This window comes from Sipha flava, unplaced genomic scaffold (assembly GCF_003268045.1).
Source record: "Sipha flava isolate LNK unplaced genomic scaffold, YSA_version1 76_pilon_pilon, whole genome shotgun sequence".
Taxonomy (NCBI): Eukaryota; Metazoa; Arthropoda; class Insecta; order Hemiptera; family Aphididae; genus Sipha; species Sipha flava.
The window spans coordinates 845,573-861,232 of record NW_020273616.1 but is presented as its reverse complement, the minus strand read 5'-3'; the positions used below and the strand labels follow the sequence as shown (position 1 = coordinate 861,232).

The 15,660-nt window shown below is 24.9% G+C and overlaps 2 protein-coding genes across 2 annotated transcripts; one reads left to right on the top strand and one right to left on the bottom strand.

Moving 5' to 3' along the window:
* Positions 1–2,511: 2,511 nt before the first annotated feature.
* On the bottom strand, positions 2,512–8,747 carry LOC112692751 (protein FAM98A). Its single transcript, XM_025567532.1, has 2 exons — positions 8,592–8,747; positions 2,512–4,138 (listed from the first exon to the last, which is right to left on the bottom strand). Exon 2 carries the CDS (start codon positions 4,126–4,128, stop codon positions 2,587–2,589), a length of 1,542 nt encoding a protein of 513 aa, XP_025423317.1. The 5' UTR covers positions 4,129–4,138; positions 8,592–8,747; the 3' UTR covers positions 2,512–2,586.
* A 3,060-nt stretch (positions 8,748–11,807) lies between these two features.
* On the top strand, positions 11,808–15,657 carry LOC112692774 (neuroglian-like; the record flags this gene model as incomplete). The annotated part of the gene is made up of 4 exons (XM_025567563.1): positions 11,808–11,883; positions 14,906–15,038; positions 15,108–15,223; positions 15,290–15,657. Coding segments are annotated over exons 1-4 (693 nt in total), but the record flags the coding sequence as incomplete, so codon positions are not given.
* Between the last annotated feature and the right edge of the window lie 3 nt (positions 15,658–15,660).

Genomic DNA, 15,660 nt, shown 5'->3' with positions numbered 1-15,660 from the left:
TTTTTTTTTTATTTATAGAAAATGTATACGTTATTTTACATGTATGAAATTTTATTTTACTTGGAACTAAAAAATGATGACAGTATACTTTTATATATACATTTAATGCACAAGAAAAAAATTAAATGTTTCATTATTATTTTTATTGTTATAATTATTATGGTTTACTTCAACGTTGGTGTTATTTTGAGTAAACGATGATCAATATCGGGCTCTATTTTAGTAACTCTTAATTTGAACTAACTTTCTACGTTCAATTTATTTCTACAATTATTTTTTGTATTGAATAAGTGGGAGAATGTATTTTTGCATAGATATGTTGACACAAAAGGTATTAGAAATCGTAAAATTTGTGAGGATAACGCTGCATGTATTTTTATTTCACGTCCAGTAAAAAATTTGAGATCTTTTTGGTTTTGAAAGCAATTTTTAGAGCAAAGTCGCTTGTTAGGTCAATGAAAGATTATTTTGCCAAAAAACATCTGGAATGTTCTCAATACATCTTAGCCTTCGAAAGAGGTTATGATCCATTTTATTTCTGAGTTATACTCAGAGAAATATAGTGGAAAATATAAGATTTTAGTGATTATAGATGTTCCGAAATGTCTGTAATTATATTTTAATTTGGCTGAATTTAGCTGTCTTCTTAAAATTTGTTTAATGTCTTGAATAATAAAAAGCGATTCTTGGATACTTGCGAAATAAATAAATCCAATTTTCTCACTAGTACATTAACTTTATCATTAGCATATATATGTTCGTGTTTGAGCCTTTCAGACTCATAATTAGAACAATAAAACGGTCAAATATGTCAGTAATTTACGATTGTCTTGACAGCTATTCGTTATCGCAAAATAATTTGGACTTTTTTTCGTCAATATCAGTCAAATGTAATAAAACTTTTTTTATAAAGGGATATGTCCTTCGCATACCACCTATGAGCTTTACATGTACGATTAGTGGTACGCGTATCACAGGTTGAGAAGTGTTGGTATAAGTAATGTCTATATGTGGCTGATTACAAATAAAGGAGGGAAGTAAAGATTTGAGTTGACGATAGTATCAACCCTGAATATATGATCGAATTCATGGTTAACAAAAAAGCCAACTGGGATGTTATTGATGGTTTCATCCAGCTAGTCATGAAGAAAAAAGAAAATGAAAGAGAAGTACAAGCAATACAATGTATATAAAAACTTAAATTAATATATTGTTGAGGGTCGACGATCAAAATTCAGAGAATAGAGGTTTTTGCTACATTTAACATAACTTAAGAAACTGATGTATCATACTAAATGATTTTATAGAATAAATTATGGTAGTTGGAGATGAAATGACTAGTGATAGTATTACCCCAGTCATCAATTCAAATATTAATAAAAAAAAAAAGGGTGTACAACGTTATATATTCCACTTCAAGAGTAATATGACACAGAAGCTAGCTAGCTTTATACATAGGTTTTTTATTCTATATTCTTTTTCAAAGGATACTAGGCGATAATCCCTTATAATAATAATCTCAAATATATAAATATCAATATAGGATGAGAATAAACTATTAAATGCCATTTAGTCAATGTGAGTTTGAGATAAAAAAATTCTTACATTTCATGGAAAAACTGGTAATAATCCGGTATGTGACATACCAAAATGGGTTTTTTAAGTCCTTGTACTAGTAAGTAATGATAACCATCAGTATCTGTTTGGAAATTACTGCTTAATGTCTGTCCTCACACCTATGGTATATTATATTTATTTAATCTATTATTTTAAATATATATATACCTATAAAAAATTTATAAGATTTTGGTTTTTAGTGATTTAAGTTTATCCTATACTATTTCTAGTGTGGCTTCATTTTGAGTAACTCATCATCATCATCTAATTAATTACTGTCTAACTTATAGTAATTAATTAGCACTTTTTTTATTTTATAATAAGCCAATATGTCATATGCAAAATAAAAATAAATATTTTGAGTAACTAATGGTTTTTAATCATATAGTATTCACTATAAGAGAAAATAATTACGCTTATGATTTTTCTTTATAATAACTACCTCAATTATCTACCTATTTGGCATAACCAAAATCTAAAACCTTCAACTTTTATCATTTTTGATAAACATATAATTATAATTATTTTGGGAAAATAAATAATTTTTTAATTTAGATATACTGTTATATTTAATAATATTTTCACCTCAAGTTGAGATATAATAATAAAACATATTTATTTAAGAATATATTAGTTATAACTTATAGTAATCAAAATATGAACAGTATCAATTTTTAAATAGTACAATACTTAATTAATATTTCATCAAATGTGATCAACATTTTACTAATTAAGTATTTATTAATATAAGTAAAATACAATATTTTTTTTAATTGTTACAAGAAATAACATTAATAGGTTTTTGATAGAATTAATTAAATATTTTATATAAAGAAAAAAAGAAAGACTGGTAAATAATATTAAATATTTTGTTAAAAAAAGGAAAATTTGAAGTATATTTAATGAAATGTATATTAATATTTCAAGTTTAAGATCGTAATAATAAACATAAATATATACAATATTTGACTAATAATTTTGGTTACTTCTCTGTTGGCTGTAATAGGTTTGCCCATTATGACCTCTACCTCTTTTTGAGTATCCGCGGTTAGTTGTATCTGCAGAATTATTACGACTATAATCTCTATTATCACCATAATATTGATCTTGGTTATTTCTGTTAATATGTTGAGTATTTTGATTCCATTGTCTGTCATTTGATGTATTCTGGTATCTATTATCATCATATCTTGAATTTTGATAAACCCCTTGATTATAACTATTTCTACTATCTCGTCCTTGATAATTTCCAACTTGGTAATCTTGTGACCGATTGTTGTTCCAGCTTCCTTGCACACGTCCTCGTCGATTGTTTTGATATGAATTTCTATTTTCATTGTCAACACTGATTGATTGAAATCCATCAGTCATTTGGTAAACATTCGATCCACCTCGATTACCAGCATATAAGTTTCTACATGACTGATTGTCTCCAATTTGTACACCTCTATTAAACTGTCCACTACCTGGACTATTAAACTGTCCTGCACCACAACTATTCATCTGTCCTCCTCTATTCGATTGACCACCTCTATTACCTTGTGATTGTGACCTTTGCTGCCAACTTGGCATTTCTGGAGGAGGTGCTTGTTGCTCATTAGGTCTTCCACCTCTATCAGGTACTTGTCCAATCATTACTTTGTTTATAGATGAGTTTGTATTTTGAACAGCTAATTTACTAGAAGTTTTTTCAACAATTGCCAAATCTTCTCTAGCAGACAAGAAATCAGAGGTAGAAAAACTAGGTAGTTTGTTTATTAAATTTAATTTGGTTTGGTAAATTTCTTCTAATTCATGTTTTTTATTTTTCATCCTATCAGGCCATTTAAACGACTGAACTGTTACATCAAGTCTTGTAAGCAACATTGTACGTCGTATGTTATATTCTTCATTAAGAAGTTCTATTATATTATTAATGTATTTCCATTGTTCACTAGAATATGAACTACAAACTAATGACTTTCCAATTAATGCAGGGGGAACAGTGTTTAAATGATCTTGTAATTTTATAAATATTTTATTAAATAGAGAAGAAGTATCGATATTTAGGGGAGGTTTAGGACATTTTAAAGTTATTAAGATGTCTTTAAGACTCTTAGATGCATTGCTTTCAATTAATGTTACTTGCATATTAGATTTTTTATTAGTTTTGTTAGCATTTAATATTCGAGATGCTCTTAATTCCCCAATCAAATAATCTAATAATAATAACTTATTTTCCTTAGACTTTAAACGATTTTCAAAATGACCTGCAGTAAGAGCCTTATAAGAGCAACCACATTCTTTTAAGAAACTACTAACCTCCAACAAAAATGAACTATAATCTGATTCTGAAGTTATAGAATTCACATATTCTTCTTGTTTTGATAGAATCTGAATTTCTTTGGTTATCCATTCAACTAGTTGAGTATATTTAATTGATTTTGCTTCACCATCAATGGACTTTTTAAATTCTTTTGAAGAAATAGTTGTTCCTAAATTTCTTAAATCTTCTAAAATTAATACTTCCATAATAGTTCACCTACAACATTTTTTTTGTTAATTTTTGATTATAATGCCTATAATAAATGTGAAAGCTATACTATTATTTATTACACAATACGCCATTAAAATTAAAAATTGTAGTTTGATGTAACTAATAATCGATAGTATTCATGATTGAACCATAGAAAAAAAGCATCAGACATTGTATGGAAAAAAAGAAGGCAATATGATGTAAAATGCAATTTTAATAAATTTTAATTTAATTTCAATTTTCAAAATTTTGTAATCATATTGAATTAAAAAATAGTGAAAATCCTAGTTTAATAGTAAGATACAAAGATGAGTGAATAAGTCAATGAACCTTTAATTTTGAAAAAATGATTCCAAGTAAAAGAAGTTGAGTGATTATTAAGTTTTTATATCTAAAGATAGTTGATATAAAAGAAGGACCAAATATCAGATTAAATATAAGATAAGCTAAACTTTTAATATTTTAATTTTCATAAAAAAAATGGTATTTAAAAGTTTGGGAAAATATCAAGTGTTTATTATTAGAAATGCCTAACAGAACAATTTTATTAAAATATCTCAAAATTATAAAATGTCATTATTCTATGAAACCTATAGAATGGCCCTTATAATACCAACCAAACAACATTGCCAATCAAAAATCCGTTCTCAATGGTATATTAGAGCAATTTTTCTTATCGAAATCTTGTACACAGAAAAAAAGAATAGTGTATCGTAAAATAACATCCAATTATTAGAAGCGAGAGTTTGTATCTCAATCTGGGTTATAGTGTTTTTGTAATATTTTCCCTGTTTTTCTTAATTATCTGGAAACTGTTTAGAAATTGAAAAATTGAACCTTCTTAAGTAGCAAATAAAATAATATTTACTTAGCAATAATTGGACCAATTTTTCTAGTTGAAATTATGCACAGGCACGAAAAAAAAAAAACAACACTCATCTTGGTTAAACAAATACACTCTTTATTTTTTTCAGAATCAAAGATGTATTTTTTATTCAAAAAATACCTTTTTAGTCATAAAAAAAATAGATAATACCCATAATGTAAAAATTAATTTTATATTTTAAAAATTAAAACATAAGTTTGTATTTTATAATTATTAATAATTTATAGAAACAAATTTGTTAAAAATAGTATCATAATTTAGTAATAAAGTAATTTCTAAAGCAGTTGTAAGTTTTTATTTAATTATATTACCTACTACCTACACATTTTTTTTTTAATTAGTATTTTATTTTTAAATTATAATTTAATTCTAAATAAAATGTAGCTTATTCAAAATCATATAAAGGCTGTATCTAGACATTTTTTTTTTTGGGAGGATTCCAAAACATGTATATTGTAGTTTTATTAAATTGAACTTTTGATATTTAGTTAAAAATAAGACAGAAAAAGATTTAATTTTCTTTTATTAAAATTAATATCATATTTTCATATGATATTATGATATAAAATTAAAAGCATTCAATGATTAATTTGGAGCTTAAGTCATTTTTGACTGAAAATATTTATGTTAATATTAAAAATAAATAAGTATTTCAAACATTTGTAAAATATTGAAGAAATTTCGGGGGGATAGTCCAGACACCATGGACCCCCCCCCCCATATACGCTCTTGCATATAACTATAAACTATTCAGTTTTAAAGTATATCCAATTACAAATTTAAACCTACTACATGCACATAATATGTCATAATCAAGGCTCGGAACTTTAGGCATTTGCATATTTGTCTAGAAAGTGCATATTGAAATTCTGATTCAATACAAATTCGATTCATAGTATATATATTTCAGATATAAAAATTTTTGTTGCATAATTATGCATATTTTGTTATTTTTTGTAACAATTCGCATATTTTGGGTTTAAGAACATTTATATGCATATTTCATGGATTTAACAGAATTTTTAAAAAAAATGTATAGTTTAATAAAAAAATATTAGATGTATGACAACCAAAATACTAAGTTTTATATCGTTTGATAAAATACATTTATTCATCAATGACTTATTTGTATAGCTCCGGTTCCCAATGCACTTAACAATAATATCATAATCTTTATAGTACCGAGAACTCGTAATAGTGACTACCGCCGACCCGTATTTATTTTTATACAAATTTACCACTGTATTTTGTAACATAACATAAACAAATTGTATAACCATAGGTAATTCATAAACAATTATGTGTAACCATTAGGTTATCAGCTTATACACAATATTATTTCTGTTCGTTATAATACTGAATACATCTGCATACAAGCGTCTTCTTTGTACAGTGTACACTACAGTGACGTATAGAGGTTTTCATTTCGGAGGGGGCCGATTATGTATTTGACTTATGGGTGAAAGGGAAGGAGGAAGTACACTATTACGAAAAAAATTACTACTATAACTCTATAAGATTTCTCGACTGTCTTTACACCATCAGAGAAATAAGAAGCTTAATTTTTTTTAACGATTTATTATTTTTTAAAAGTATAAAACTACATTGTAATAAACAAATTTTTTATTAGTCACTCAAAATTCACCACATATTTTCTTAAAAGAATAAATATATTTTATAAATATAAAATTTTAAATTATCGCATAAGAAACATTCACAGTGTCACGACAAATTTTTGGAAACCCCCAGCATTAAGATATATCCATATTAAAAATAACAATCTTTAACAATGATGTTTTTCATTTCGGAGGGAGCCCGGGCCCTCTCGGTTCCCATAAATACGCCCCTGGTACACTAATCAGTAGTCGGTTTATTATTTTTTAAGCAATTATTTTCCAATTTTCTACTGCATATTATACCGCATAATTTGATGTTTTTAACGCATATTTATACGCATATTTTAGTATTTTTTAGCGCATAAAGTTCCGAGCCTTGGTCATAACTGATATCAATAATTAGTGCTGAAAGTAGTTTACAGTTTTTTTTTGTCCAACATCATTTCAGATTTAACATGTATGATAGTATAAACTAGTATTATTACTATTATTATTAAACTGAATTGAATACAGTTTACACACTTAAATGTTTATGAACTAAATTTAACTAAGGACAAATTTATAATTTATAATTTATAATCAATGATATGTTATTTAATTATTTTCTTATTACAGTGAAACCTCGATAAGTCTAAATTTAAGGGAAATTCATATTTTCCACTTATCAAGGTTTTTACCTTATTAAGTTTTTGAGTTACCAAGGTTTTTATGAAAACAATTTTTATTTAAAGAGTTTTTAAAGTGTATTATAGTTTTTATTTATTATATAGTATATATGTTACGGGTAATGTTAACAATTGGATAATGTCGACATTATCCGGCTAATGTCAACATTAGCCAGCTGTTATAGCTAATGTGTAATTTTTCGTTTATAAGCAAGAATTATTAACATTAACCAAATAATGTTAATCTCTCAACCAGTCAATATTGGGCAAATTGGGCATAATTGGGCAATTTTTTAAAAGTTGTATATTAAATAGAATATAGAGTTTTTATTAGCATTTTATAGAAAAATAAAGCGTCAGACTTCCAGAGTATAATATTTTATCTTGACTTGTAACCGAGTTAGTCAGTTATCTTACCGATTTAGTGAACAATATATCAATATATCGATGTATAAGTGCAAATCTTCTAGCATTTTGTGCAATTCAAAATGTCACGGAAGCATGCCATGTAATAATAAAGGTTAAAACATTAGCATTTTAATTCTATAGGTACTTAAAATAATATTTTAAGAAATAATTTATAATATAAAATGAAATTCAATATTGTATCATTAGTAGGTTAGATTATTAAAAATAAAAAATAAATTCATATTAATTATATTATTTATTTTATGGTAATTACTAATTTATTGTATGTTAAATATATTTAATATTGTTAAAACGTTATCCAAAAGTTCTTGGCTAATATCATATTATCCGATTAATGTTAACATTAGCCAACATTTAATAATATTCATGGCGGGTAATGATAACAATTGGCTAATGTTGACTTCAGCCGAATAATGTCGACATTATCCAAATGTTAACATTACCAGTAACATATACATATAATTAGTGTCTAATGTTATTAATATTTTAAGATAACTAAAAATAATATAATAAAAAATGTGTATAGTATTGCAATATAATAAATAATTTGTTATCTCACTTTTAGTTTAAGAGTAGCAAATTAATCCAGAATGTAAGGGTTTTAGATTTTTCTTCCAGTAATCAAGGTTTTTGCAATGAAATGGTATTATTTCAACTTATCAAGGTTTCATTGTATTAATTAAATAAGGTTTTTCATTAAAATATTTCAAATGAATAATATTGTTAAAATGTTTATTGATTTTTATTAACTTAAGTTTCTGAACAAGTTACATACTGCACTTAATATTTACTTTAATAAATAATTCAGCCGATATTGTATTATTGTTGTTGACTTCATATTTTTTTTAAAAAAGTACACTTACCTATTTGTTTTAGTTATTAATTCATCTGTAAAAAAATCTACTTAATTAGTTAAATTTGATAAAAATTTAACAATAATAAATTATGGAGGAAAGATGAAAAGCAGTACAGAACAAGTTTGAAGTTATTAAATTAGTAAATACTACGAATAACTGTGAAATATTAAATATAACAAATCACGATTATGATTATAGAGTGATACATAGAAAAGTAATTGTGATCTTAACACTTTACAAATGGAATTCGATGATACCATTGAGGGAGATACTTTTAACCTAACCGTTTTTTATATCCTCCATGATGAGTTTATATCCTCCATGAAATTCTTGTGTTTTGTTTATTCGTGGGTGTAGCTATAACTGCAGTAGTGACAGCGGCAGCCAAGTGCTGATCAATGTATTATCGGTTTTTACTTATATTAAATTCGTATTAAATGTAATTTAAGTTAATATTATTTTCTAAACTTAATTACTATCGAACCTAATAATGTTTAATTTAGTGACTTGGATAAGTAATATAATAGTAATTTAGGTAAGTAATTACAATATTTTATCAAACTTAATAAAATAGGAAAACATTCAAAAGGATTTACCTAGGCGTAAACGCAGTAAATTATAAAAATCGATTTTTTGTGTATGCAATCGTATAAATCACGCACAACTAAAACGTAATATTTATAACTATGTAAGTAAATCGTATCAGATGGGTCTTAACGGTTTTTAATTTTCTCTAAGAAATATTTTTCATCTTATATATATATATCTATTGTTAAATTGGTTTAAAATGTCATGGGGGTAGAGGTCATTCATTCATTCATGATATTTATGAGATACTAAATACAGATTATGAAGTATGTATCCTTCAACTGTAATTTACTAATAAATTAAATTCTAAGTTACTGAAGCTATAAACTTATGACTGTGGTGCTATTGACCTACTAGGATAATGATGTTACATTAGTAATTTGTCTAATGTTCATTCTAGCTTTAGCTACTTAATGGAATTCAATATACTCTTAGTTTTTTACAGCAACTGTTATAATTTCAAAAATTTTTAGAATTAAAATAAATATATATCGTACAGAATTTTATTTTTTATTTTTTATTAAATTAAATACTTTATTGTATAAAAAAAAGTTAAAAAAATTTAAATGTGGTCTCATAACAATAAGATAGATGTATTGATCTTCAATTTAAATTTCTTTCCAGGAATATATTAATACATGGTATGTATACTTATTAACAATGCAGGTTCTATTTTCATGAAAATCAATATTATTGTATTTCATTCCTGAATTGTTATATATAAACTTAATAAACATATACTATAAGTTTTTAGTAATTATAAATCTCTTGTGTTATTTATTATTTTATTGATGTTTATACAACATTAAAATGTGTTATCTGGGTAAAACAGTGTACTAAATCTAATATTTGTTAAAATGTATTTACTTCTAAAAAAATATAGTATTTTATGATAATATAATAATAGTCAAACCATATTTATGTAATTATTAGTCATTCAACTTTTGTTCTAAATAATACTTCTTCTTTTGTGGCTTTTATAACTTGAGAGTTTCTGCTGCCAAAATAACATTGTGCCATTAATTCCTGTCATTTACAATTTCTCTCCGTGCATCAATTCCCTTTTCTTTTAGATCTTCCATTGAATTGATCCACCTTTTCCTAGGTTTTCCCTGAGGTCTCTATCCAAGTGGATTGCATTACTGATTTGACTATATTGTTCTCCTCTCTTCTCATAATGTGAAAAAAAAATAATACTATAAAGTTTAATTCATTTCTAAAGAATAATGAAGTATGTAATATTTATTCATAATCCTTTTTATTAGTTAGTCTCTTCTACTAAGGGTATTAGAGTTGGAATTATTTATATTTTAATTAAATTAAAGATTTCAATATTAGTTAATATAATTTTTGTTTTATTTAATATCACAATAAAAATAAAAAACTTTTCTTTTCTTTTTTATTTTATGCTTCTTATTTGATTAATATTCCTATTCCAAATTCAGTTATGTTCACTTAGATTTTATGATTAGTAGACAATACCTTTTTAGTATGTTCAATTAACATAATAATATGATAAATAAATAAAAATAATACAACATGAATTAATTTGAAATACTAATACAAAAAAATAGACATGTTTATATCAATTCAAAACAGTTATAATATTCAATGATAAAAAGTGTTTGAAGTTTGTATGTTAGGAATAAATACAATTATATTAAAAGATATGGAAATACATTTCTATATGTTACTTCTTGGTATACATATTTAATTTGTTATGAATTCTTGTAACATTGCCTTTATTGAATTATCTTTCATATACTCTTAATGAGTCATACTTTTTATCTGACTCAGAAAAGTGTTTTAGAATTATTTATTTTTATTGTTTTTACTATCTAAGTCAGCAGTTCCCAAACTCGCAATAGTTCCTCAAGGGTCTCATTCGGTTTACCTTAGAAAATATAATAATGTAACAATTATTGATCGTTATTTAAAAAAATTATCATTAAATATTTTTACAAGACTTTATCAACTTTAATATAATTTATTGATACATATACAAACAATATTAATATATTTCGATAGGAAAATATAATTTTTTAATTTTAGTTAATGCATTCCCATTTTAGTTACTTCTTAGCCAGATATATTATATATAAATATAATATTAAATGTACACTATCTCGTTTTAGGTTTTTTCTTATATAAATATATATGATGTGTAATATACTTACTTCGTAGAATACAGGCAAATAAGACTTAATATTAAATATTTCTTGGGGCTCCACGATAAAATATAGTTTATAAAAAGGCGACTTTCAAAAAAGCCTAACATGGCTGAAAAAGATTGGGAATCGCTGATCTAAGTACAAAATAAATTATGACTTATTAATACATAGTGATACAGTATTTATACTGTAGTATTGTAATGTATGTTAAAAAAACAAGTTAGTTCTGACATTGATAACTTTTTTTATTGGTATATAAATAATTGTTACATATGTTATATCAATAATTGATTTTTAATTATTTATAAGAACTTGTTTAATTTTAAAATGTTATATAAATTATCTATATTTAAACAATTAATATATCTATTCTATGATTTTAATATATATTATTATTTATTAATAAGAATCTGTCTTATTTTTCAGCTTTTAATCAATATTTTTAAATTAAAAATATCTCAAAATGTATAAAACTTCCTGTCATTTGGTATACTCATCAATATTATTATTCTTTTTTATTGTATCTGCTACATCTTTAAGTAAGTATATTCATTTTTATAGTATTAATATTATTATCTCATTATAATATCTTAATTATAAGAAACTATATAATAACTGTTTTAGTTATTATTTATTTTAAGGTACTACTTAATATAATACTAAACATTTTTAATTAATTTTTATGAGCTTAAATATTATATAGATAATATAGCTATTTATTTTTAACTTTTTCTTTTTGAAAAAATAACTTTTATTATATGTTAATGTATCATACTAAAAATGTAATGAATATTGTTAATTTATTTTAAATTACATAATTTACAAATATTTATTTTTAAATGTATATTTGTATAAATTTAAAAAACAAAAAATGGTTTGTCTCATAATTTAGTGGTAATATTACCCAGTACCGGATCTTAACTTTTTAACTTCCGGGGAAAAGGAAAATCGCACTGTGGTAACCAGCTTTTACAATTTAAAATAAAATAATATAATTTTATTTTCTTACCCATTATTATATATTTTTTTATAAATATTATTTTGTAGTTATGACTTTTGTTTAAAAGTCCATTTTTAATTTAATTATTTAATAAGTATTGATAAAACCTTAAGAACATCCTTACAAAAATTATACGCCAGGGGATAAATCCTCGTTTCTCCCCCCTCCTAGATCTGGCCCTGATATTACCTAATGTAACTTATCCTTTGTGTGTTGCCTTTATTGCATTCAACAATGGTGTATAATATTAGATTTTTATAAATTCATTGGGTATCTGATAAATAATATTTGTATAGGCTACTTATATAACAGTGTTTTTATATTGCATGAAGCTATCATATTGTTTACAGAGTCCCAAGTCTTCTATCATACATTTAGTTGGGCAGTTGTTACATGCTTAAAGGTGTGCCATTGTCAGTAGTTAAACTGAGAAAAATTATGTAGTGGAGCTCAGTCCAACGATTTAAAAATTGCGTTCCGCATGCTCAATTATTTAACACAGACCTGTGGGGGGTTTTGCTCCCTACAACTCTCTCTACCAACCTTACATATATTTTGAATACCAATTTTCAGCTACACAAATATTTAAATTCTAAATATTAATAACATTAATAACCATAAACTGTTTAAAGTGTATACCGAATAATAACTATATACCAGACATTACTATTTATAGTTTTTCTGAAATTACAATGCCGTCGCTTAACATAACCACCATATAATCTTTTATTATGAAAATATAATTTCTAATGTTTTTATAGAGGTACTTAATGTTAATAGAATTATATTTATCATACATTCAAATTAATTTTCAACCAATTATATATTTTGTATTTTGCTAAGGTGAGGGTTGCCAAGTCGATGCATACTCTGTCTGCTAGTACGATTCTATCTATAACTGTGCTGTGTAGTCACTAGTTGACCGAACTAATATATGCTAGGCACTGATAATTGATAGCATTGATGATAAATAATTAGTATTTATAATCAATGGTGATAGTAATAGAGGAGATTAAATTTTGTGTGAATAAACAAATAGCAAAAATAGTTTTGATATTATAAATCATAATATTTGTTATATAATTGACATAAATTGAAATCCACGTATTAATATAAATTATTTTGGACATTAGTTAGACTCCCCCCCTCCCCGCTAATGTGAAAAATATGGTTAGTTACTATACTTAGATTATGTATTTGGTTATACTATACTTCCTGCTAAGTTGCTCTTCTGGTATTAGTTTTAAACAACCTTTTGTTATACGTACAGTCTCAATTAATGCAGTATTTACTTGTTTGATGTCTGTGATGAATACATAGTAAATATTTCACACCGAACAGACATATTCTGTCATTTAAAAACATAGTACCGTGGTTCTAACTGTTTCTAGTTAAGCTCCGTGTTTTGAGTAAACCAATTTTTGCAATAGAGTATTTTTAGCACATATTTTCTGTTGATATTATTTTTAAAATGATTCATTCAATTTTAAAGGTGAATTATAACTAGAGCCTGTATTTATATGCATTTGCATGTTTATACTAAGTATACGTACCTAGTGTCTATGGAGGTTTTAAATGTCCACAATTCATATTACACTGAATTTAAACACCAAATTTTATATTGCATATTTTGCATATTTCGAGGGTTATTGCATATTTGTTCATAAATGCATATAACATACATATTTAATGGTTTTTTAATAAATTAACTATTTTACTTAACAGTAAATTTTGTAATCTCCTCGAATAGAGCACGAATTGATATGATAGGTATTAAGTTTCAAAAATATTGTTTTTGTAATTTGTATTTTTTTTTTTAAGTTTTCTATTAGTTTTTTGGCAGTAGGTAACTTCAAATGATCTAAAAAATTTTTTTTTTTTTTCCTCGTTTTTTAGTTTCCTAAAAGTTTTAGATCGATTTAAATGATTTAAAATATATATCGGTGGATATTATAATTTTTTTTTTATATATAAAATAATTAGAGTTTTATTTGGTATAAAAGTGTAATTTTCAAAAAAAGAAATTACATTTTATGAAGTGTAACATAATGCATGTAATTGCGTATTTAGCCACTTTTTCTTTGCATATTTGCATCATATATATTTGACATTTTTTAAATGCATATAAATCCGGGCTCTAATTATTATAACTATAAAATAAGCATATTAAACCCATTCTTATTTCTTATTTATTCTTTCATTCTTGGAATTCACTGTGATTTTTGTTTATGAATTATAATTTAATATTTTATTTTTTTAAATTCTTTTGAATGTTTCAATAACTCAATTTAAATTATAATATCCATTTAACATACTGATTATATAGTTTTTAAAAGTATTTTTTTGAAGTAATTAAAATCTAAGTAGATATATTAAATTAATTAATTTAAGCTGATAAGCATTTGAATATTAAAATTAACTAACTATAAAAATAAATTCTATACATTATATGTATTGTTGTATTTTAAGGTAAATCATGGCAATTTTATATTTCAATATTATTTTATATGTTACTTATTAATATGCATTTACATTACTATTATAATTATTTATCATTTTAGTTCAATCACCACCAAAGTTTGTTAAAGAACCAGTTGATGAACTACTATTTCAAGTAGCCTCTGTTAATAATCAAAATGAAAATGATAAACCTTTTATAATTGATTGTGAAGCAGAAGCAGAGCCAGCTCCGAAGTATGAAATTAATGTTTTTATTAGTAAATTTATATTTTGTTTTTAAACAATTTTAAATATTTACAATAGGTATCGATGGATGAAGAATGGAAAAAATTTTGATTGGCAAGCATATGATGACAGAATTGCTCAACAACCTGGACGTGGTTCATTAACAATTACCAAACCTAGAGATGAAGATCTCGGTATAATTGATTACTAATTTTGTAATTTTAATATCAATTCATATCAATTTTATTACTTGTAATTAGGTCAATATCAATGTTTTGCTGAAAATGCTTGGGGTATAGCTACTTCAAAATCTGTTATGGTTGTAAAAGCTGAATTAAATTCATTTAAAGATGAGCCAGTAGCATATATTGAAGCTCAAGAAGGTGAGCCATTTAAACTTGCTTGCCATCCTCCTACTGGATGGCCCAAACCTAAAGTATATTGGCTTATACAGAATTCAAATGGTGGTATTCAAAGTATTAACAATAGTAGAATGACACTAGATCCTGAAGGTAATCTATGGTTTTCTAATGTGACTCGATATGACGCTAGTAGTGGCTTTACCTATTCATGTGCAGCATCATCATTCTTCAGGAGTGAATATAAATTAGGTAACCATGTGGAATTGAAT

Coding starts and splice junctions, on each gene's coding strand:
- LOC112692751 (XM_025567532.1), bottom strand. CDS start 4,128: ATGGAAGTATTAATTTTAGAAGATTTAAGAAATTTAGGAACAACTATT.